The following is a 21,305-nucleotide window of genomic DNA, read 5'->3' on the forward strand; positions in this document are numbered from 1 at the left end:
TTTCTCAATATCAATCATTCCCACGCTTGCTCGCTTGTGTCGTTACATCCAGACGTTTGAAAGCTATCAACGGACAAGCGGATGCTGTTTTCTAATTTCTGATGCCGACCGGGCCTTTCTTCCCATCAACAAGGCTGCGCCCTCTTGTCCGTTCCATCATATCAGATAGCAGCAGGCGGTGTATTTGCTGCGCCTCATTTGATGACAGGAAACATCATGATCGTCCCCATCCTATACCCCGGCCATCCTCGCTGTTCCCTTATGTTCCCGTGCTTCAACACCAGGTTCATCACTATCCCATCACCGCTCAATCAGAATTGATGGGGCAGGCTGTCCAGATGGCTCCATCGCTAGTGACCTAATACCGGACCTGACTTGAGCCTGAGGCCCTGAGTCGACAGATATCTGATTACAGGATGGTCTTCTCAAGCTAGTTGGATTACTGCCGCGGCCCCAAGCGTCCAGGGGATCACTTGTTGTATTCCTATGACAGGGAAACGATAGCGCGAAAAATTAGGCGGTCCCAGTAGGTGCTGAAATTCCAACATCAAAGGACAGCAATGACACAGCATACGGCCTACATGACATGAACTAACCCAGGAGCCCACTTTCATTGACGTATTTAGCGTTCCGCCAGTAGGTCCATGTCCTTGAAGAGCGCATCAGACAAGGTGCAGCGGGACTACATGATGAAACACGCGGGAGATCCGGCAACACAGTGATATTCATTGCACCAGTCCCCGTAAAGTTGGTGTACGTCAAGTCGCTGAATTGGACTTGCAAGGCCCTGTTTTTCCTGTCCGTTGCAAGCTGTCGTCATGTCCAGATAAAAAAAAACACGCGCAATTCGTCTGGAATCGGTGGATGGGCTCGGCGACCTTGTCGAGCATAACATTGCGAATGTACCATGCGGATGATGATTCAATCGGTGTCTGCAACTTTCAAGCGCATCAAGAACACGTACCAATACAGTTGGAGTACGCCCGTTTGTTCCATCATCGTACGCCAGTGTATTCACAAACCTTTTTTACGTCCCGTTGCAATCACGCAAACCTGCAACATGCTCCCCTGACCACGTTAGGCTGAATCATCGAATCAAGGTGAACTAATATATAGGAGGGCTTACATTCAGTCGCTTTGTTCACTTCTCCCAGTAATTTTTTCATGAGCACGTTCTCACTATCGTCCAACTAGCAGTCACAGTAATCCAGTCCCCACGATATATGATCAGCAACCACGCCGGGGCGAATGACGGGCGACATATAACACACTAGATAAATATACTACTCCAAGGAAAGAAGGCCACACCGCTCCCCTCGTGACAGGTAACACGATGGACGATTAAGTTTGTCATGTTCTGGGTTGTCGATGTGGTCTATATCCGACATTGTGCTCGGAGCACGATGGAAAGCACTTATGCTGAATGGTAAGACAGTGAACGCCGATGTTTGCATTCGGGAGTTACATCAGGTTCCCAAACACATGGTTAAAATAACGAGACTGACATCCCGGTTCAGATATAAAGCATCTTTAAACCCATTCATAGCTCAGCGAGGAGTATACAGCAGTTAAGCAGCTGCAATGCATTTCTATACCTATTCATAGCTCAGCGCTCAGCCTGTACACCATCGCATTTATAAATTCTCGACAACGTACCGTCCGTACTGGTGTCGGGCACGACACTGACAACCCTAAATTAGTTCCTTTGCAGCAAGAATGAATGCCTGCTTAATGTTTAACGTTTCCCATGGGCTTCAAGGTTCAAGGTTCGTTTTTGTCGCTCACATTATGTCATCTACACGATGTCACTCAAGTCGGCAATGGACTCAGAGGGCCTTCGATGCGAAACACGCGTCCGCATAGCATCACGGCAAGGCCTGGACAGCCATCGCCATCGAACCGCGGTACCGTAGTAGTTCAAATAGTTCCACCAGGGCTGCGGGAACCAGCGAGAACCCTGTTAATCGAGTCTTCGATAGGTAGATCCATACGATGAACGCGGCTGACCTGCCCACGGTTGTCATTGATGCCTTCGTTCTCGAACTTCACGCGTCAACGTGGAAGCCGTGTCCTGAAACGACAAACCACGATGCCTGCTGCTGGATTAACACCACTCGATACGTGTTATCGGCATCATGATATTTGTGTGCCTGGAACTGGATGAAAGATTATGCAGCCAGTCAGTGAACGTTTTAACAAGCACCGCGCTTACATCTGCTTACATTTGCCATCACGATCAGTCAAATTCCTTGATTCAAGTTGAGGTACTTCAAGTTGCTGACACTGCATAGTACGTCACAATAAGTACTTTCCGTATGGTACTCCGGAAGTCTGACCATGTAAGTATTCCAACGAGGATCGTATCACCTGAAGTAACGGAAACACAATCGAACAATTCCTGAGGTCTACCCGGAGGCGCTGCGTTTGTGCTTCTTGCACTGTAATAGTATTACATAGAAGATGGTCGGTGTTGCCTAAGTTCATTTGGCAATCGGATGTATCCGAGTTCGGGACTCAGTTTGTTGTGTTAACGGTTCGCTACGGGAACCATTCAAGTTATCGACTTCCAGTTATTTATACCGCAAGAGGAGCTCCAGCTGTGATGACGGCGACGAGTAAATGTGGTTATTGCAGTGAAACAACTCGTGCCACATCATGATCAAGGAGATTCGAGAAGGACACATGAAGGGTGAGGCATCGAACGTTTGTCTCATAATATTGTACACTCTCCGAGGTTACATAGCTCACAGTCCGCACTCGCTTAAGGCTGCATAGTCGAATTAGCTACCTGGAGCTTGCTAGGAACCAGGACTCGAATAGGATTGGTGGCGAAGTGTGTCTGATTCAGTCATGAGGCGATCCTATCCGCGATGAACGTGCGGATATCGGGTAGACTTCCACATCGCGTGGAGTTGGCCGGAGTGCTAATACGGCATATGGTCCTTTACCAACAGGCCCACAGTTCCATATTGCCGCAGCGAACCCCATCGTTGCACCGCATCATGAGGGGCTCGACCCGGGATGCTCCTGGCCCAGGTAGAAGACGAGCATCTAGATGAAGACGAACAATGTTTTTGTACGACTTGAAAGTAAATGTTCACGGCAGAAAGGTCTTGACCTGCCGAGGACACGAACACAGGCATCTCGCCAGCCATGCTGCAGAACAGCCTTCACCCGTGCCCATTTTCGAGTCTAATGGTTCCCGAGCGATTAACTTTTGCCTGTCCGGGGGCGGTGTCGGGGCTGCTACTCGTGCATGGCAGTGAGTTCTTGTCAGTTCAGTGAGTTCTCGTGTGACATACTGTCTGACAACAGTGGAATACAATGTTTGGAGTTAAGGCCTGAGGGCAGTGACATTCAGGCAGTGCTTCACAACATTCGAAAGTGTGAATGCGCTCCTTTTCTCGAGCCTCGCAGCGTGCTCATTTCAGCTGCTTCGATCAATGTCGCACTTTACAATGTGCCCCTGCTGTACAAATCTTCCATGAATGAATCTATGGGTGGTTCGATATGTTCCGAGTGCTTCTGTCCCATAGACCCTGGTTGGCTTCAGGATATTCCTACATATCATCGCTGCACATCGTAGCGCAGTGCAGGTGCCACGTGCATGCTGAGGTTCCATCCTTTATAATCCGACAACGTCTTACAGGCACTGACTAGCACTCAAGTATTATTTTGTATGCATATCTCAACCAGATGTCGAGCTTCGTACCTGATCCTCTCGACGATGGCCCTCCACCCTTAGGACCCCGGAGAAACAAAACCTCAAGATTAGTGAAATGATACAAGTCGTCGTCAATGGTATGTACCATCGATCTGTATTTAGCATGTACCAAGAATTTTCCCGAAGCCATGTTGGCAACACTTTATCTCGTCATGTTTCGTTCTGTACCGGATCCAGTCGATGATACCCTTCTACCCTTAAGTGAAGAGCCAAGCCACCCAGAACACCCTTAAGACCCAGGAGAGAGACACCTCAGTGGAGTGCAATAACTCGACATTACTGGTATGTGCTATGTATCTCCCTTCAGCACATACCGACAAATTTCCCAGCCGTTCGCGCGACTGGTCTTACTCTTGGTCTCCGACGATACCAGCTGGCTTCCACGTGACAGTACAGGCTGACGGCGCTGAAGTGGCAGACAAGAACAAGGCTGTACACGTAGACCAGGACGACCTTGATGGAATGAGGGTATAATTTTGTAAGCTGTTCTTCATGTTATCTTTCCTGCAGATATTGAAAATGTTCTAGGCCATGCAAGCCATCTACTAAAGTTCGGGTCAGAGTTTATGCCTCATTTGAATTGTATCCCATGCTCGGTGATGGAGAACTCCTTCGCACAGTCGAGACCTCTGTTGGAGAATTACTGGAATGCAGTGAAAAGTCACATTGTCGGTAATGTCTGTGGCAAATTGCGCCTGACGGATGTTAACGAGATACCCCAGACATTATCTTCCAGCTAAGGAGGGGGAGGTCGTATCCTCGTGTACTTCAGTGTTCATGACCGTGGTGCAGCGATGTTCCTACATGATGAAGATGACGCCACAGTTCACCCCATTACCCCTGTGAGTCATCGACGTACTCTGATATTCCGACGCTGAGAGCTTGTAGTATCAGTCCACATCCTGTGATATGCGCGCGTCAATACTAAAGACAGATGCCGGACATCGTCTTTTCGCACGATACCGCAGGGCGCAGCACCGTAGGGATCTCGGCCAATCCATAAAGCACTTTGAACGTGCCTCTGATTTCTGCCCCGTTGATCATCCCTGCCGCCATGCAGCGCAATTCAATCTAGCTACCGCGTAAGTTCGCTAATTGCCGAGTTAATGGAACATACCTCGACCTCGATATCCCTATCCCTCTCTTTCAAGACACTCTTGGTTTGTGTCCCACTGACCATCCGGACAGACCCGTCACCCAGCTCCATTTTGCCATCACTCTGCTGTCTCGTTTCGCGAGAAGGCGGTTTCAAGTTGATGCTGATGCGGCTGAGGAGTTGCTGAGTGACGTCCTCGATGTCTGTCATCCGACAGCCACGTTCACAGAGCAGCTCTGCTTGTAATCGAAACCTCTACTCTACACCACCCGGCTAGAAGTACTGATGCAAATACACTTGGGGGCGGAGGAGCCTATTGCATCTATGCTTCCGTGGTGCCCGGATGAACTTGCTCGTCGAGTGGAACTTTGTCATCAGAGACACGATACACATGCCTTAGATGAAGTAATATCTCTTCATTATAATGCACTGGAATACTACAGCGGGACACATTCTCGCCGAGGCCAATCATTGGTGTTGCACTGAATATCCGCTATGATCGCCAAGGCAATGGCCAAGATCTCGACGAGGCCATTGCGCTTCTCAATGAAGCGCTGGTTTTATACCCATTCGGTCTCCCAGATCGGCACATGTCATTGGTTAACCTTGCGGCTGCAGTCCTCACCCGCTTCAGACACTGGGGAAATGACCAAGACCTCGACGAGGCTATTGTGCTTGAGAGAAAAGCACTCGCATTTCTCCCGGTCGGTCACCTGGATCGGTCCGCGTTATTGAATAACCTTGCGAACGCACTCTGCGCCTGATTCGCACACCGAGGTAATGACCAAGACTTTGATGAGGCGATCACGCTGCACAGGGAAGGGCTGGCTATGGTCCCGGTTGGTCATCCAGGTCATTCCATGTCATTGAATAACCTTGTATGCACACTATTAACCCCCTTCGGGCACCGTGGCAATGACCAAGACTTGGATGAGGCAATCGCGCTTCATAGGGAAGCATTGCCTTTACATCCCGTCGGTCACCCAGAGTGGTCTTTGGCATTACACAAACCTTGCAACGGGGCTATACACCTCCTTCCAGCACCGAGGCTATGACCAAGACTTGAGTGAAGCTATCGCGCTTCACAGAGAAGCGCTGGCTTTGCACCCGGTCGGTCGCCCAGTTCGGTCGGAGTCGTTAAATAACCTTGCCAATGAACTCTCCACCCACTTCCACCACCGAGGCAATGTCCAAGACTTGAATGGGTCTATCATACTTCACAGGGAAGCGCTGGTTTTTCACCCGGTCAGTCACCCAGATAGGTCCATGTCATTAAATAACCTTGCAAATGGACTCTTCACCTGCTTCCGGCACCGAGGCGATGACTGAGACTTGGACGAGGCTATCGCACTTTACAGGGAAGTGCTGGCCTTGCGCCCAGTCGGTCACCCAGATCGCTCCATGTCGTTCAATAATTTTGCAAACGAACTCTTCACCCGCTTCGAGCACCAAAGCAAAGACCAAGACTTAGATGAGAGTATGGCGCTTCACAGGGAAGCGCTGGCTTTGTACCCGGTCGGTCACCCAGAGCGGTCCATGTCATTCATTAATCTTGCAGATGGACTCCACCCACTTCGAGCACCGAGGCAATAGCAAAGACCTCGACGAGTCGCTAGAGAATCTCCGCTGTGCATTGACGCTATTGGCGCAACATCATCCTCGTCATTTACTAGTCCATCATTCACTAGCTACTGTCTATCTGCTGTTCCATCGATCTGCACTTGACGGCGCTGGTGAAGATACTGACAGCATCAATGCCGCCATGCATCATCTTAAGGCAGCAGCAAATGTTGTACCTGGGGGTTTGCTATCTCGCCTGCGAGCAAGTCTACGCTGGGTTTACCACACTGATCGACATACACATGACACTAAACTGGAGGCTTATGCAACTTCCATGCAACTTCTGGACACTTACGTGTCTGCGACAGCTTCAGTATCATCTCAACATCGCACCATGAAAGTCTTCCCACCTACGCTTGCAGTTGAGTTGTATCATGTGCTCTTCGTGATGGTGACGTGTGTCGCGCTGTAGAGTTGCTGGAACAAGGTAATAGGACTCTCATCTGGACCCAGATGGCACAATCCCCCGCACGCCTCTCGACAACCTCCAGGAATGTGGCAATTACGCAGAGGCTCTAGTGAAGAAATTCCGAGACCTCAGCTCCCTCCTTGATAAACACCCTGCTGAGCCTCCAGAAGGGTCCTCGAGAGTCACGGTAGAAGAAGAAGCTGCCCGGTACGCACGTCTAGTGGAGGACTGGAATAAAGCTGTGGAAGATATCCGGAAGCTCGAGGGATTTGCTCGTTTTCTGCTTCCCCCCTTGTTCTCCGCTCTTCAAGATGCCGCTCGTGGTGGGCCTATCATTGTTCTTATTGCAAGCAAGTCATCTTGTAATGCAATCATTGTCTCGTACAATCAACCTCTAGTTAGCCTAGCACTCCCTACCAACTTGTCGGAGAGGCTCGAGCGGTTGGTGAATACACTGCGACACGCCGTTTAAAAAGAAGCCGGTCCCCAAAAGACCCAACCAACGCTGACAAAAGCTTTGCGCGAGTTATGGCGTGATGTAGTCTACCCTGTGGTTGAAATCCTTGGCAGAATTGCGCCACGAGGTGCTCGGATATGGTGGTGCCTGACTTCGTTCTTCAATTTCCTGCCATTGCATGCTACTGGCGAGTACTACAGGCACGGCGGAAAGTCCCTTTTGCAGCTATACGTCTCTTCACACACACCTTAACTTACCGCACTAATCAGGGCTCACAGAAGTCATGAAAGATCCTCGCCAGCATCTTTTGCTGCCATTGGTCAGAATCACCCACCAGAACATTCATTTCCTTGGAAAGCTGTCAAGCCCGAGCTGGAATTGGTGCGGCGCCTCCTACCCCCCACTGTTTCGTTCACCACGGTCGCGAGCGCTGAATCAGCAAAGTCAAGAGCGCTGGACATATCGCGAGATAATCACTGGATCCATTTTGCATGTCATGGGACGCAAAACTTGGTGGAACCTTTCAAGTGCGACCAACCACTTTCACTCCTCAAAATTGCACAAACAGATCTGTCTCGGTACGAATTTGCATTTCTATCTGCTTGTGAGACCGCCGCCGGTGACGTGGAGGCTCCTGACGAAGTGATTCACCTGGCGGCTGACCTGCAGTTTGCTGGGGTGAAGAGTGTCATTGGGACGTTTTGGAGAGTCGATGATAGCACAGTGTGATGCTTGGTCGAGGTGTTCTATAAGAACTTATGTGGGGATGGCAAGATGGATTCAAGACGAGCTGCCCGAGCACTGCACAGAGCAGTCCATTTGTTGGCTTGAAGTTGTGACAAGGACCAGAATACGGCTCAGAGAAAGGAAAGGGGAAAGGAGATTGGAAATGGAATGGGAATGAATCCGGACAACGACAAGGATAAGGACGAGGACGAGGGTACAAATGATGATATGCCCTCAGACCAACGTATAGTGTTCATGCATATCGGCCTATAATTCATTGGCAGGTGTGTCTTCTTACCTTGCCGCCGCTGATCAAGGCATTCCTGAGATAATCATGTAGCATCCGATGGCCAAGGCTAGAGCGGTACCTGTGGCAAATTGCAATCAAATGCCTGCTAGATATGTCAGGCTTCAGGACTACTATGCAATATTTAATTCTGTAGAACACGTGTACATCTGACAAGGGGCCCACCCCGAACCTATCACCTTGCTCATTTGGTCCCACGTTTTCCGCCAGCAAGTGACGCTCGAAGAGAATCCAGAGCCTCTTGTACAATATTGGATTCGAATGGAAAGTAGCATGTATTTATCACCGACATACGCGACACCGTTATATAATCCGTATCATGTCTTCTCCACGGTAGAAATCAAACTAGCATAATATCGTGGTTGTTCGCCATTATCATACATGGTAGCCATTCTATGAAGTGATGCGAAGTTCCTGAGAGATGAATTGCAGCAAAAGAAAGTGACATACCCGCTTTCAGGTTGCTGGCGTGTAAAACCCTCGCCTTCACATACCTATGCCCCGCTAATATCTGACACCCGTGGCTGCTTCATGCCATTCGAAGGTAATCAACTTCTCTTTGAATGCCTTCACGTCCCCCGGAGAGATGGTAGGTCCCCCAATTACCTGCAAAGCTTGCAGGCTATTGATAACGACCTGTGAAGTGGGGTCCCTATCCCGCGCTCGTTGCACCACATCGTCGCGTGCATCGATCAAGTCCAGAAGCGTATCCACGGAGAACTCCGTGCAATCTTCTATCTCTAGTCGGGACCAGCTTGGAGACGTGAGTTTCTCTGGATTCCATGAACGATATATCTCACGAATGGTGCGATCGTTGAAGCTGGGACAGTTTCTAATGGAAAGACAACTGCCATCCCAGATACTGATAGCCTCAGACATAGACGTGAAAGGACCTTCCAGTACGAGAGTGTCGGCCTGAGTCAAGCGAATATGCCATATGGGTGCGTACTCGTGCTTGATGTGCACAAGGCGTGGGGCTGGTCCGGACTTGGACATAAAGATGGCACGGGCGGTCGAGAGGTTGATGGACTGCAGGCTCACAGATTCAATCTGAATGTCGTAGCCACCTTGCCGCGTGAGGATGCCATCAAATGAGATATCTTGAAGAGCCAGCATTTGGAGATTTCCAAATCGACGATGAAGCCTGTCGACGACGAGCAAAACGTCGTGCAGGTGCAACTCTCCTGTTGGGTGCTTCCCACCGGAATAACGCGAAACAGATAGTTCCTCTAAGCTTGGAAGTCGTTCAGCCCAGTGAAGGGCGCAAGCGTCACGGAAGTTGCGCCCGTTGAGAAAGAGGCGCCTAAGCGCTGGAGCATAGAAGTTCCACCGCTCGGGAACTTCACTGCCTACCAGGGGGTGCTCGCCATCATCGATCCCACATTGCAGCTTCAGCCGCTGAAGGAGGGGTGCACGGAGGTTCAAATGGCGAAGAGCAGGCAGAGAGGAGCTGCGGAGGAGCTGAAAACATAAAGACCTGCAGCGATGTATATGGAGAGCAATCCGCGCCATGACTGCGGCTGCCCGAGGGCCCTCGTCATCACTATTTGTGCGAGAATGAGCAACGATTTGTTGGTCACGAGTGATGGTGATTTCGAAAGCGAGCTTTTGGGAGAGATGAAGGTATTCGTCGACATCCGAAAGCTTTGTAGTGTCGAGGTTGATTATGATACGCGTCCAGAACTTTGGCACCAACTCAAGAACGTCTCTCCAGGTCTTACATACGGCCGCGGGAGCGAATGGGAACTGAGTGGCATGAGACTGCGAGCTACAAGGAATCCACTCTCCGTTCAGCATACTATCTGCGTAAACGTGCTCGAAGATCATTAAGAGCAACTCTGGTGGCAAAACTTTATTATTGATTCGACGAGGGTAGCCGAGGTCACGATGATGAAACATTCGAATGTTGCGAGGTTCGCGGACTCCGATAAATTGGGGTTTCCTGTGAAGTTTCACCCTAATCAGAAATTGGCTGTACGTGGGGCATGAAGATAGAAGTACTCGTCATGCGAGGCCTGGCCCTTACTACTAGAGCTATGGCAGGAACCTGCCGTTGCACAGACAAGGGGTCTCTGGGTATTCATGGAGACTCCGAGGAGAGAATATTCAAAGACCTGCTTCAACTACCTGATCATGAAAGTTGGTGAGAAAGCAGTTAACTTGTGGCATCGCCAATTTGCTATGGATGGTAATTTAAATTTACGGAAACTATCCACCGCAGCCACTACAAAACAACGCGGCATTATACTTATATGTCCGACCACGTTGCAATGAGCTGTGCTCAAAGTGGAGCCTAGTGCATACTGATAGCCATAGCTTTTGACCATATTATATGCAAGGTGAGGGCGTGTTGCAAGAGCCGTTGCAAGTCGACCGATCAACGGTCACCATCATGCTTCTGAACCTTCCTTCTTGGCAATGCCACGAGTGTGCTGCGAGAACAATCTCAGTGAGAAATGGGCCAATCAGGATGATTGATCTAGCCAACAGATCTCCTAGATCATGTGTTGATGCAACATTTTCAAACGCCCAGGGGTGCAGCAGTGGTAGCAGAGAGCCCTTGGCAGCTGCAGGATGTGATGTGTCTATGGAATTGCATTGCTTCATGGGACATCGCGAAGTTAAAATGCAGGTATAGGCTAATGTCGAGCGTAATATCAAGTCTGCTCCGTAATAACCACCTTTTTGCGCTCTGCGTTTGGTTTGCTCTCCCCGGCACGCGTATGTTTCCGCCGACGCTCCTCCTTGACAGCACGCGTATCGAGCATAGTGCGTTTGAGCTTTGCAGCCTGGTAGACGGGCTTTGGCAAGTGTCGTTTGCTGTGCTACTAGTGAGCGTGAGTCAAAATAAGCGTAATTGTTATTACCGTTGAATCCTGCCAACTTCGTTGTCGTGCTTCCATCGGTCTTTTAAGCTATCGCGGTATTCGATTGCGGCGCGCTCCCGGGCTGTGATGATACCAAGCTTTTCCGAAGCTTTGGCTTTCCATATCCGTACGTTACCATCGTCTGAACCCGTTAGCACGAAACGCGCATCGGCAGTGAATATGGATGATGAGACCCTTCCGTAGAACGTAAACAAGCTGACAAGCGGATATACTGTGTGAGCTTACCTTTGCATTCGTTTAGTATGATACACTTCTGGTGCCGTGCCCTGACCCTCCTTCCATATTCTTACTGTCCGATCCCATCCACCGCTAACAAATTCCAATCCAGTCGGGCTCCAATCACAGCTCATAACTGCTGCAACATGTGCTTTGTATATGTGAGTGGGTGTTTTCAGTTGCCTGACATCGAACGTATAAAGATTGTGATCCTCAGATGCGAGCAGGACAGTCGTTGGGAAGGTTGGTGACCACGCAAGTGCGTTTGAGCGCATCTGCATGATCACACGACGCTCTGCCTTTCCTGTGCGAATATCATAGAGTGTGAAAGTTCGGTCTGAGCCAATGCTACCAAGGACGCTTGTTTCACTCAGATTGAATCGCACAGACGTGATGGTCTCAGTGGACGTAGGGAATGTTAGGTTGGATATTGCGGCGCTCCTGGACAGCAAGTCAGTTGAAACACGAGTATGGAGATGGACGGCGCCCACTTCGTTTCGTCCCATATTTGAACAATGTTTGAAGCTGTAGCAAAAAGTGGATCTGAACGGTGGTGGTCTATTGAGCTGTGAAGGAACGAATAAATCAGATGTAGACAGCGTGTCATAGCAGCGTACTTGAATGGCGATTTCCCAGGATATACGTTCAACGGGCGCTGCTCCTAGATGGACTGGGATATATATGCAAGAAATTATCGGAAACTGAGAAACTGACTGTAATATCATTTTGCGGGCTTGAATCCCAAAGTTTTATGTTGCTGTCCACACCGCAGCTCAGTAGCCGGTCGTCTTGGGCAAAGCAAAGGCCCGACACTTTGCCCTTATGGGCGCCTTGTATTCGACGGATGTGTTTGCGCTCGGAAACGTTGTGCAAAATCACACCTGGATAAGGGAGATGTTTTAGACATGAGCAGTCGTCAGCCGATCAATTTCTGAACCCACCTCCATCCCAGCTACCACTGGCAACAGCACTCAATGATCCAGGCTTTTTGCATAACACCTCGACCGCATCTATGTGACCCTCGAGAGCCCCTACAAATGGCTTCGCAAACAATCTGTCCATCTTTGCAGCATTCAAGGCACGATTTCGCTCGCGAGCGCGAGCAAATGGGTGCATCAAGGGATCGAGGTTGCGAGAGGTAGGCGTTGGGTCTCCAGGACGTGCAGGTAGGTGTACCGAAGGAGCATGTTGGAGAACAGATATTTTCTGAAAAGGTTCAATACCAATTTAATCGATGTAACTGGTCCAATGCTCACCACCATGGCATATGTCGCGCAAACAATTGCTTCAACAAGCCAGAGATAACCTTAGTACTTTAGATCCAAGGAAGTTGCTGCCCGTGGGATTTTGATCCGGCTTAGTCAGTGGCAAGGTTGTAGCTGCAAGTACAAATATTGCAGAACGGTTAAACTTATCGTGCACTATTTAACTCCGAGTTATAGTATTAGCATGGTAACGGACTGGGTCGTATTATTTGGTGGAGTAGGGTTTTCCGCTTGCGAGGTGCTTATCATTGCCACGATCTGATCATACTTATCTACTGCCAGCCTGTCACGAATCGTAGATGGTGTCCGACAATGCTTCCCCGCCCCTCCGAGTCCTAGGATTTGATATCTATCATGATCGATCATTCTATGACGCACCATAATAGCTCCGTGAAAATAACACACACAATACTAACGAGTATCAACGTTTTTTCCTCCGACTTCTCTCGTGTCCCCCCCTCATTGTGTGTCTTAACGTGGTCATTCCTGTGGAGTGGTGGCAGAGATGTTAGATGGCACTAGTTCTAAGTAAGTGATTCTGTTTGTTCGTGCGGATGATCTCCATGGATTGACATTACTTGAGATTGCTGCGTCTTCTTCCGTATTGAGTCATTTCGAATGGCTGTTTGGGGCCTCCATACCGCTGCTTCATGTGGTCGTATCAGATGACACGACATGGCCGGATCGTCTGCGCGAGGTTTACATATTGTGGGGTTTTCACAAAATTCAAATGCAAGATCAGATGCGATCAATACGGTAGTCCTATTTCGCAGCTAGACAAATTCATGGATTTTCCCGTACAGCAGGTGACACTTCGCTAGTCTCGAACCAGACGTTCTAGGACCTCCCTCAAGTTCTTCCGGTCCCTAGAACGGGAAGCACCGGTGTTGTTTTCAACTACACTTCCCAGAACATTTGTGTCGAGACTACCGATTCGCAGTCTTTTAACTCCGTGGAGTATACACGCTTTTGTTCAAAAAGCCATGTATGTTCTTTTGCCGCGGTGTTTGGGAATCTGTATGGTGTCCAGGTTACTATGTTGCATATTCCATCTGCTTCCATTTGTCGTCACCGCATCTGCTAAACAGCAGTTCATTTCGCGTCGCATGCAGTTGCTACCCTTTGCTACCAAGCCCATATTAAATTACAGCCCTTCATGACCTCGGCGGAGGAATCAGGGGCCTGCGACTCAGTCGCCTTCTAGAAAACCTCCATCGCGGCAGATGGCATTACGCATACGCACCTTGCCGGGAGTCAGTTCTTCAACTTGCGTCTCTGTCATGTGCGTCACCGCGTGCGCATCTACTATGACGCAGCCTGAAATAGCCTTCGTTGTTTCTCGGCTACTCGGTTTTGGAGCGTGGTCTGGCATTTCCGTCACGATCTGGGCAGTAGTCATTCCAGACGTACGGTCAACAATTTACCCCCTGCTATTATACTAGGCTGAATAATAGTAGTATGCAATATTTGTTATCAATTGCCATGACCTTGCAATAGCTAAAGCGACGTGAACGAGGAACGAGGAGAGTACTGATAGCGTCTACAGGGCGTAAGTACCTGTGTGCTGCGGCCCTATGCAAAGCTCGTCAGCTCATGGGTAAAGGAGAGGGGCAGGGGACCAGGGCTACGGGTACATGGAACTGCGCAGACTCGGACATCAGTACCGAAAAAGCAAAATGAATTGGTTAGACTGAGGCCGACCTGGGAGCAGTTGCCAGTGGGCTCAGAGCCTCTCTCAGGCTCTATTCTGGCCGTACCCAGCTGCTGTGTCACGTACCGATTGGCCAATATTATCGAGACAAGGATGGACGCTTGTGGCAATTGCAAATCATGTCGATCATATCTTGCCACGTGCGTTGCCGCACACTCAGTATTACGGTTGTAAATTTGGTAGTCAGGTTGGCTGTTACAGTTGCCACTGTCATCATGATACATATCAAGGTCGCTCGATAATACATCGATGAGTATATGATTCTTATATCCTCCCATCATCTAGGCTCCCATCATCTAGGCTGAGCCTCCCTGCCGCCTTTGCAACAACTTGAAGTACTTGCATTGTCGGTTTCGGTCCACGATCCTTAAATCTACAAACTTGTAATACTGAATACTTTTAGCTCTTCTTTGAACCGCTGTTCGCTAGCATGAGTCCATCGGGCTCTGTAGTCTGTCTGCTTTTCGCAGAAAATCTTCGCTGCGTTCCTCTGAACTCCCTTCAAGTCCACGCTCTCACCATCCCCCCTCTTATCGAGCTCGTTTTCTGCGTGTTTTTTGTCGTTTTGACCTGGAAGTCAAGGAGGTGCGTTGGATTTTAGCTGTAAGAGCTTGGGCATCGAGCTCAACGTTTCTGCGCCGTCCCTCGTGACGGTACTCTTAATATGTATCACTATCTGTCACATTAATTGGCTAACGGCTTTACCTGTAGGGCGCACCTATTGCTGGCCGCAGACGGTATTTTCTATTTTATCCTGGCGCTGGTCGACCTGTTGTCGCATGTCATACCCGCTGCGCGGGGTTCAGCCACCATTTCTAACGCGGTCGACTTATTCCTTGGTGTGTGACCATGTCCACCAGACAGCCTGAATATTGAGACTTACTCTTCCAATGCTACAGGATCTGTCTCTTTTATTCCTGTGTTTTTTTACACTTCATATCTACTTTGGCTGAGTCGTAGGGAATTTATCACCCACCTCCCTCGCCGTCAGCAACCTGCAACCAAATACCTACTCATAATTCTCATTGCCGTGGTTGTAGCCCTAAATTTCGTGGCATCTCTTGGAATATCTATTCGTAAGCAATTCGATTCATTTCCGTTATTCTTTACTGATGTGTCGTCAGGGAATTTATCTGTTTCACACTCCTCGCCCGTGATCGACTTCACCAACAAGAGCGAATCGTTGTGGCTGGGTCTCGGCCAGTTGTCACTCGGACTGTATACCACCTATCAATGTTTAATTTCCTTCCTCGCTGCATACCGGCTCTTTACAGCCTTTATGAATCAGCGGCGCATCGACACAAAGCAGACCGACGAGCACCATTTTTTCAACGGCACTGGATGGATTACTTTCGGCATTAAGCTAGGAGCTGTCGAGTGCATCGTTGGGTTTACGATGGGCGGCTTGGCTGTTCCACTTGTCAGAAGAATCCTACGGCTCGCTGCCAGGAGTTGTCTAATTATTGGTGCATTGAAGGGGTAGGTTTTTTTGGTAACATGTTGCGGAATTCGCTGATATTCAACGCACAGAATGGATGAAAACGAAAACTTTGAGCTCCTCAATAGGGAGCTGATCTCGTGGCGTCGCGGCAAGCCTTTATCAACCTTCCACTCGCTCATAGCCAATCGACGCATGAGCACACGATCCTCTAAATCATCGGGCCTGTCTCACGAGTCCTCTCTAAGTGACAAAGGTCTGGAAGGGTGCATGGCAAGTAAACATGTAACAGTGCATGATGAAGGTGGTCAAGCGCCGATCTTGCACATACGCTTTTCCGCACTCCCTCCCGAGCGGGCTATTCATGCAGATGATATTGGAGTGCAGGCGCGGAAGCAATCTGGCCAGGACACGTCCGCAGAAGTGCTCGCATCCCGCAGTTCTGCTTGCCCCTCCAAGAGCGACGCTCGGCACCATTCTGCTCAGACCATCTCCGATGACATGAGCATCTCCGACGACATGAGTGTCTACCACGAGCTCGCTCTTCCCTCTCCCAACGTGTCACGTCATGGTTCTGACAAGTACCGCGGGTCCATACTCCATCAAGGATATGAGGATGACGAGAGCGAGTTTCCAGTCGCTGGGATCCCGCGCCAGCAGAACATGCGTCATGACACTGCGCAGCCATCAGATGAAGAGGACGCAGCTGCTGAAAGTGCAGTGTTATCTGCTGGCGACTCCATGAAACGCAAACCCCTACCTCCGTTTTTAACCATCCCGCAGCGCATCCATGCGCGCGTGGAAGGAGCAATTTCATCATGGGGAGGACTTGCATCACAAAGCAGTGGCAATTATCCAGTCCAGTTTCCCGTAGCACCGACACGGACAGGAATCGCTATTTATTCCCCATCTGTCAAGATGAACGAGGAGAGCTGGGAAACATCGCAACGCCAGATGTCGTCTCTTCAGTTGTTCGAACGTGCAAGCAACACCCACAGTGATTTCAGTGTTCATTCTTCACAGTGGTCAACCATTGCGCGCTCCCAATCACCTGCGAGCATCAAAACGTATGGTGGTGGAACGGTAATAAGTCCACGAGGCGCATCTGCCGATCCTGGCGACGACCCGAGCGGATATATGAACGGCGGTGGAATGCCCACGCCACTTGCGCCAACTACTGCTGGATTCCCATTTGATCGGGGGCATGTAACGTCCGCGCATGGTGCCTCACACTGGTCCATCCGGTCAGCATTCAACCGAGAACAAGCGTTGCGGAGACTAAATGGGCAAGTAGATCCTTAAAAGTTGAGACAGTTGAGGAGAGACGGGTTGGGGAGCAGAGAGAGTATTGGATCAGGCCATGATTTCTTCCTTAATAACTTTTCAGAATCGGACAGTATCACTGTATTGTCGTTTTCTTTACCCCTCCGTAACAATGTCTCAGACCTGCAATAATCGAAAGGATTGTTATGGGTAAAGCAGAAGCCAGCACCATTAGATGATACTATGAGTACAAGAATCATGCAGCACACTACTACCTAGTTCTACTCGAGATAATCAGTGCGTGAAGACAGAATATAAGGCTTCGCAACGTACCTCTGGTATCCTAAATATCGTTATTTCCTGTTCATCAAAGTCAGGAAATTCGGAAAACGGAAAACGACACATCATACCTGTTGCTTGAAGTACCGGCGATTCTCTTCATCAATGAGCACGAGATTCAGGTAGTAACGCGTGCTGAACTTCTTGTTCACTTCACGGAACGTGGGTGTGAGATCGAAGCCACCGAGGAACAGTCGAATAGGGATGGTTTCTCCTAAGCAATGGTCAGCAACGAAGGCAGGAGACTACCTGTACGAGCCCACCTCTAACAGGAGCGCCATCCATGATTTCAAACTTTGTGATCGTTTCGCTTTCGTTGTACTGATTCGGTGGGGAGCCAGTTGTTTCGCGTCGTATTATAGAAAGCTCCATGTGCTTGATTTTAATACGAACAAGTAGAAAATATATCTTGCCAACAATCACGTCCTTCAGGTGATACCTGACGTATTGTAAGCACATATGACTGGTTGTATAATAGAATATAACACACTTGGACTTGTTGTATTCAAATTCAATGTGCAAACAATCCTCAATGCCGACCTCCATCTTGATGGAGTTGTTACTGTCTGGAGGCATGCGGTATGAATGTACCCAGATGTCTCTCTCCTTCGCAACGTCCGCCATTCGTCTGGCAACAGATACTCGTATCAAGTATCTTTGAAACACGTCAATTGACATCTGCGTGGAAAGGTAGATAACGCACCGTAGCTTGACATTGATGCCCTGGTAACTCTCGAATTGCTTCTCGACATTCTTGAAGAGGAAGTCGAAGGTCTGAGCTTGACGTAGGTCCCCAGGCGAAGCTAGTTCTTGAGATAACGATAAGAATTCATGATGGTGCCCCCGATCGTAAAACAGCTCTGGAGTCAGACGATAATGAGATGCTAAGAAACCATAACAGATATGTGGACCCCCACCGATGCTGCCAACGAACTCGACCTTGATGCCCTCATGAGTCATTCGCTTTCCATCGCGAACGCGAATGGTCACCTGCAGCGGCGTGAGCATCTTGAACGTGATAATCCGACTAGACGCAAAGCATACCTGCCCTGCTACTGAGTCACCATCATAGTAAACTGGACATGAAGATGTGCGGTCCTTGTCAGTTTTTATGTCCACTTGCTTACGCAGCTCTTCTCCTTCCAGTTTGATGTCGACATCGACAGGGGATGCGAAAAAGTATGCCATTGACTGGGAAGTTCGGGGAGGAGAAAGTCACTAATATTTACTGCCAAGCCTTGGATCACAGGAAAGGCCAATCCCTAAAGTATAGATTACCGAAAGTTGGCGTTAGTCAGGTGCTGAAGGTGAAGATGAATTTGGAGGTCGCTCAAGCTGTTAAGCACGGTGACAGCACAAGTGGTTACAGCTGCTGTGCATACTTACGGACCACGTGCGCAGCACGTTCATCTAAAGCGGGTATAACACTCTCACGCTCTTCTAAACCCCTCTCTTAGGGGGTCTTTGTAAATACACAGCAAGTCGAACTGCTTTTGTACAGCACTTTCACTTTTCCTTCCTTACTCTTTCCACCATGTCCGACTTTGAAGGTGACTTCGATGATGAGCTCCTTGAGCTTGCTGGTGCAACGGAGAAAAAGCGAAAACACCAAGCATCAAGCTCCAGGGCTTCAGCAGCCAAGAAGCGCAGAACGGAGTGAGCCTTCTCCTTGATCCGGCTCATCACTGTGCTCATTATCAATCTCGGGGAACGTCAGAGTCTCAGATGACAGCGAGGCAGAGGGCGAGCCGGAGAGTGAAGAGGAATCCGAGGTAAAGTACCCGCTGGAGGGCAAGTATATAGACGAGTCGGATAGGGAGCGGTGAGTCCCCTCGAACACAAGTTCAAGTGTAGTTTTGACACTGCCCTCTACCAATCTACTGCTACTTGCTAGGCTACTATCTATGCCTGAGATTGAGAGAGAAGAAATTCTTGCCGGGCGGCAAGAAGAGTTGATGCGAATACAAGACAAGCGAAAGCTGCATGAGATGCTTCAAGCACAGTCTGGAGATCCTGAGAGTGTTTCGAAAGCTGCAAAACGTATTCAGAGCACTTTACGATACGGACGCTCTTTGACACCACTGTTTTGCAGGTCAACGTACTAGCCGGGGCGCTACGAAGGAGAAGTCTCGCACACTTGATGAACTCAAGGCCAGGCGAAAAGCGAAGGATGAGAAGAAGCGTGTGCGTATGCTGACCATCAGTATACTCACCTTCCTTATATTCTAAGTAGACGAAGACACACTCCCCCAAGCGAGATCGGTCCTCCTCCCCCAATGACATGGACATGTCTTCGGGTGAAGAAGAGGATGGTCAAATAACGCGCTATGAAGAGGAAGAAGAGAAGGATAGGAAGCTATTTTCAAGGCAGCCTGATCCAGCGGACGAGCCATCGTCGCTCGAGGACCTCATGAAGTGCAAATTAACGCGGGACAAGCTTGCGAAGCATTCCATGGCTCCCTGGTTCGAGGACTATGTGAAGGGTGAGTGCCGCAGTAGTCTATATACTATGTGCTAATGTCAGCACTGAAGGTGCCTGGGTTAGGTATCTTGTGGGCCAAGACGAGGGCGGTCAGCCACAGTACAGGATTTGCGAGGTACAAAGTGAGTGTTAGGACTATAGGGATAATGTTCTGTACTTATTTGGCCAGACCTCGGAGCAAATCTCACGAAGCCATACAAGGTTGACGAAATCATGGTGAACCAGACGCTTGAGTTGAAGCATGGCAAATCGCTCAAGGCGTTTAATATGGACAAGGTATCTAATGCTCCGTTCACACAGGTTTGTTTTCCATTGCTACCAGCGTTTGCATTAACTTTATCGTGTTCTAGCGAGAATTCGACCGTCTAGGAAAAGTATGCTTTGCGGATGACGTGAAGTTGCCATCCAAGCGCGCCCTTGAGAAAAAGGCTGTGCAGATGTCTAAGTTGTTGACACAACCTATGACAGAGGTATGATTTTTCATTCCCTTTTCGAAGCTATCACTGCTGAATCACGTCTAGAGCGATATCACCGCTATGTTGGCGCGGAAGAGCCAGTTGTCAAACTTGCCATCTGGTGCATCCCTCACGTTACAGCGATCACGACTTATGCAGGCAAAGACGCTTGCCATTCGGCGACAGGACTATGCCGACGCTGCCGAAATTGACGCCAAGCTGGCAGAGCTGCCTACGGTAGCTACTCCTGCTCGAAATGGAGGCGAAGAGTCCCTGAACGATAAACTCGCGAAAGTGAATGAACGAAATCGCAAAGCCAATTTAGAGGCGGTCCGCAAGGCAGAGCTGATGGATGCCGAACGGAAACGAAGGGAACGCAAGATGAATGCATCGGGTACTGCGACCCCAGCGGACCCGAGTGCGAGATTAAAAACTGTTCCGAAGTTGTTCAACGACACAATATCAAGGTTTGTACTTCAACTATTGTGGTCGATGTCACTTGGTCATCTGTCTTGCCTTGATTGCATCATGCTTCGCTTCTCTGGCCATCAACTTCAAATTCGAATGGAACATCATACAGATCGGGAACGCCGAATATAAACGGGACGGGCACGCCTGCACTGCAGGCCCATGATGCGGCCGGTGGACGATCAATATCACCGCTTCCACCTTTAGCCTTGTCTGACCCGCGAACAGGGCCGAAGAAGGACAAGAGCTTGGAAGTGTCTGTCATCGAATCGATAGAGGTTGATCTCGGAGATTTTTAGAGTTATGTTTTATGTTTTGTTGGATTACAATCGTCTTACTTTCGGGACTGTCTTGGTTGTAAATGTTATTGTTCAAATTATAGCTTTGTCTCCAGAAGCAATCCCCTCGGTTGCACTGAAATAGCGAGCAATTGGTCCCGCT

The 21,305-nt window shown here is 49.3% G+C and overlaps 8 protein-coding genes across 8 annotated transcripts; 5 read left to right on the forward strand and 3 right to left on the reverse strand.

The window, feature by feature from the left end:
* Positions 1–2,655: 2,655 nt before the first annotated feature.
* On the forward strand, positions 2,656–4,252 carry EDB91DRAFT_1337250 (uncharacterized protein; the record flags this gene model as incomplete). The annotated part of the gene is made up of 8 exons (XM_041325571.1): positions 2,656–2,703; positions 2,744–2,833; positions 2,894–3,036; positions 3,107–3,262; positions 3,746–3,801; positions 3,827–3,925; positions 4,032–4,192; positions 4,235–4,252. 8 exons carry the CDS (start codon positions 2,656–2,658, stop codon positions 4,250–4,252), a joined length of 771 nt encoding a protein of 256 aa, XP_041176064.1.
* A 266-nt stretch (positions 4,253–4,518) lies between these two features.
* Positions 4,519–5,584, forward strand: EDB91DRAFT_1249685 (uncharacterized protein; the record flags this gene model as incomplete). Its single annotated transcript, XM_041323126.1, has 4 exons — positions 4,519–4,566; positions 4,613–4,806; positions 4,913–5,021; positions 5,264–5,584. 4 exons carry the CDS (start codon positions 4,519–4,521, stop codon positions 5,582–5,584), a joined length of 672 nt encoding a protein of 223 aa, XP_041176065.1.
* Positions 5,585–5,735: 151 nt separating this feature from the next.
* On the forward strand, positions 5,736–8,035 carry EDB91DRAFT_1249686 (CHAT domain-containing protein; the record flags this gene model as incomplete). Its single annotated transcript, XM_041323127.1, has 5 exons — positions 5,736–6,065; positions 6,162–6,335; positions 6,379–6,816; positions 6,875–7,290; positions 7,597–8,035. 5 exons carry the CDS (start codon positions 5,736–5,738, stop codon positions 8,033–8,035), a joined length of 1,797 nt encoding a protein of 598 aa, XP_041176066.1.
* A 1,035-nt stretch (positions 8,036–9,070) lies between these two features.
* On the reverse strand, positions 9,071–10,528 carry EDB91DRAFT_1140738 (uncharacterized protein). Its single transcript, XM_041318970.1, has 3 exons — positions 10,341–10,528; positions 9,140–10,281; positions 9,071–9,093 (listed from the first exon to the last, which is right to left on the reverse strand). Exons 1-3 carry the CDS (start codon positions 10,421–10,423, stop codon positions 9,080–9,082), a joined length of 1,239 nt encoding a protein of 412 aa, XP_041176067.1. The 5' UTR covers positions 10,424–10,528; the 3' UTR covers positions 9,071–9,079.
* A 382-nt stretch (positions 10,529–10,910) lies between these two features.
* EDB91DRAFT_1140740 (WD40 repeat-like protein) lies at positions 10,911–13,138 on the reverse strand. Its single transcript, XM_041318971.1, has 10 exons — positions 13,116–13,138; positions 12,991–13,057; positions 12,700–12,925; positions 12,385–12,649; positions 12,158–12,324; positions 12,061–12,104; positions 11,935–12,009; positions 11,453–11,884; positions 11,207–11,401; positions 10,911–11,159 (listed from the first exon to the last, which is right to left on the reverse strand). The coding sequence occupies exons 3-10, from the start codon at positions 12,703–12,705 to the stop codon at positions 10,997–10,999; spliced, it is 1,347 nt and encodes a 448-aa protein (XP_041176068.1). The 5' UTR covers positions 12,706–12,925; positions 12,991–13,057; positions 13,116–13,138; the 3' UTR covers positions 10,911–10,996.
* Positions 13,139–14,574: 1,436 nt separating this feature from the next.
* On the forward strand, positions 14,575–17,308 carry EDB91DRAFT_1140745 (uncharacterized protein). The gene is made up of 5 exons (XM_041318972.1): positions 14,575–15,004; positions 15,131–15,258; positions 15,319–15,495; positions 15,544–15,898; positions 15,950–17,308. Exons 1-5 carry the CDS (start codon positions 14,850–14,852, stop codon positions 17,157–17,159), a joined length of 2,025 nt encoding a protein of 674 aa, XP_041176069.1. The 5' UTR covers positions 14,575–14,849; the 3' UTR covers positions 17,160–17,308.
* Positions 17,309–18,812, reverse strand: EDB91DRAFT_1140748 (vacuolar protein sorting-associated protein 26-domain-containing protein). Its single transcript, XM_041318973.1, has 8 exons — positions 18,504–18,812; positions 18,377–18,449; positions 18,163–18,319; positions 17,950–18,114; positions 17,723–17,898; positions 17,531–17,673; positions 17,454–17,480; positions 17,309–17,401 (listed from the first exon to the last, which is right to left on the reverse strand). Exons 1-8 carry the CDS (start codon positions 18,645–18,647, stop codon positions 17,396–17,398), a joined length of 891 nt encoding a protein of 296 aa, XP_041176070.1. The 5' UTR covers positions 18,648–18,812; the 3' UTR covers positions 17,309–17,395.
* A 156-nt stretch (positions 18,813–18,968) lies between these two features.
* EDB91DRAFT_1140758 (uncharacterized protein) lies at positions 18,969–21,260 on the forward strand. The gene is made up of 10 exons (XM_041318974.1): positions 18,969–19,115; positions 19,177–19,281; positions 19,354–19,499; positions 19,552–19,643; positions 19,693–19,942; positions 19,992–20,063; positions 20,111–20,241; positions 20,292–20,411; positions 20,463–20,863; positions 20,977–21,260. The coding sequence occupies exons 1-10, from the start codon at positions 18,994–18,996 to the stop codon at positions 21,161–21,163; spliced, it is 1,626 nt and encodes a 541-aa protein (XP_041176071.1). The 5' UTR covers positions 18,969–18,993; the 3' UTR covers positions 21,164–21,260.
* The last annotated feature ends 45 nt before the right edge of the window (positions 21,261–21,305 follow it).

The sequence above is a fragment of the Suillus paluster genome (assembly GCF_016628075.1).
Source record: "Suillus paluster strain FC165 chromosome Unknown EDB91scaffold_35, whole genome shotgun sequence".
Classification (NCBI taxonomy): domain Eukaryota; kingdom Fungi; phylum Basidiomycota; class Agaricomycetes; order Boletales; family Suillaceae; genus Suillus; species Suillus paluster.

Coding starts and splice junctions, on each gene's coding strand:
- EDB91DRAFT_1140745 (XM_041318972.1), top strand. CDS start 14,850: ATGAGTCCATCGGGCTCTGTAGTCTGTCTGCTTTTCGCAGAAAATCTT. Junction 15,005..15,130: donor TTGACCTGGAAGTCAAGGAG/GTGCGTTGGATT, acceptor CTTTACCTGTAG/GGCGCACCTATTGCTGGCCG. Junction 15,496..15,543: donor ATCTCTTGGAATATCTATTC/GTAAGCAATTCG, acceptor ATGTGTCGTCAG/GGAATTTATCTGTTTCACAC.
- EDB91DRAFT_1140740 (XM_041318971.1), bottom strand. Junction 12,010..12,060: donor CCTGGGAAATCGCCATTCAA/GTACGCTGCTAT, acceptor GTTCCTTCACAG/CTCAATAGACCACCACCGTT. Junction 11,885..11,934: donor CAAATATGGGACGAAACGAA/GTGGGCGCCGTC, acceptor CTTGCTGTCCAG/GAGCGCCGCAATATCCAACC.
- EDB91DRAFT_1140748 (XM_041318973.1), bottom strand. CDS start 18,647: ATGGCATACTTTTTCGCATCCCCTGTCGATGTCGACATCAAACTGGAA. Junction 17,899..17,949: donor TTTGAATACAACAAGTCCAA/GTGTGTTATATT, acceptor ACAATACGTCAG/GTATCACCTGAAGGACGTGA. Junction 17,481..17,530: donor GCCGGTACTTCAAGCAACAG/GTATGATGTGTC, acceptor TTTGATGAACAG/GAAATAACGATATTTAGGAT.
- EDB91DRAFT_1140758 (XM_041318974.1), top strand. CDS start 18,994: ATGTCCGACTTTGAAGGTGACTTCGATGATGAGCTCCTTGAGCTTGCT. Junction 19,282..19,353: donor GACGAGTCGGATAGGGAGCG/GTGAGTCCCCTC, acceptor GCTACTTGCTAG/GCTACTATCTATGCCTGAGA. Junction 20,064..20,110: donor CAGGATTTGCGAGGTACAAA/GTGAGTGTTAGG, acceptor TTATTTGGCCAG/ACCTCGGAGCAAATCTCACG.
- EDB91DRAFT_1140738 (XM_041318970.1), bottom strand. CDS start 10,423: ATGAATACCCAGAGACCCCTTGTCTGTGCAACGGCAGGTTCCTGCCAT. Junction 10,282..10,340: donor GGCCAGGCCTCGCATGACGA/GTACTTCTATCT, acceptor GAAACTTCACAG/GAAACCCCAATTTATCGGAG.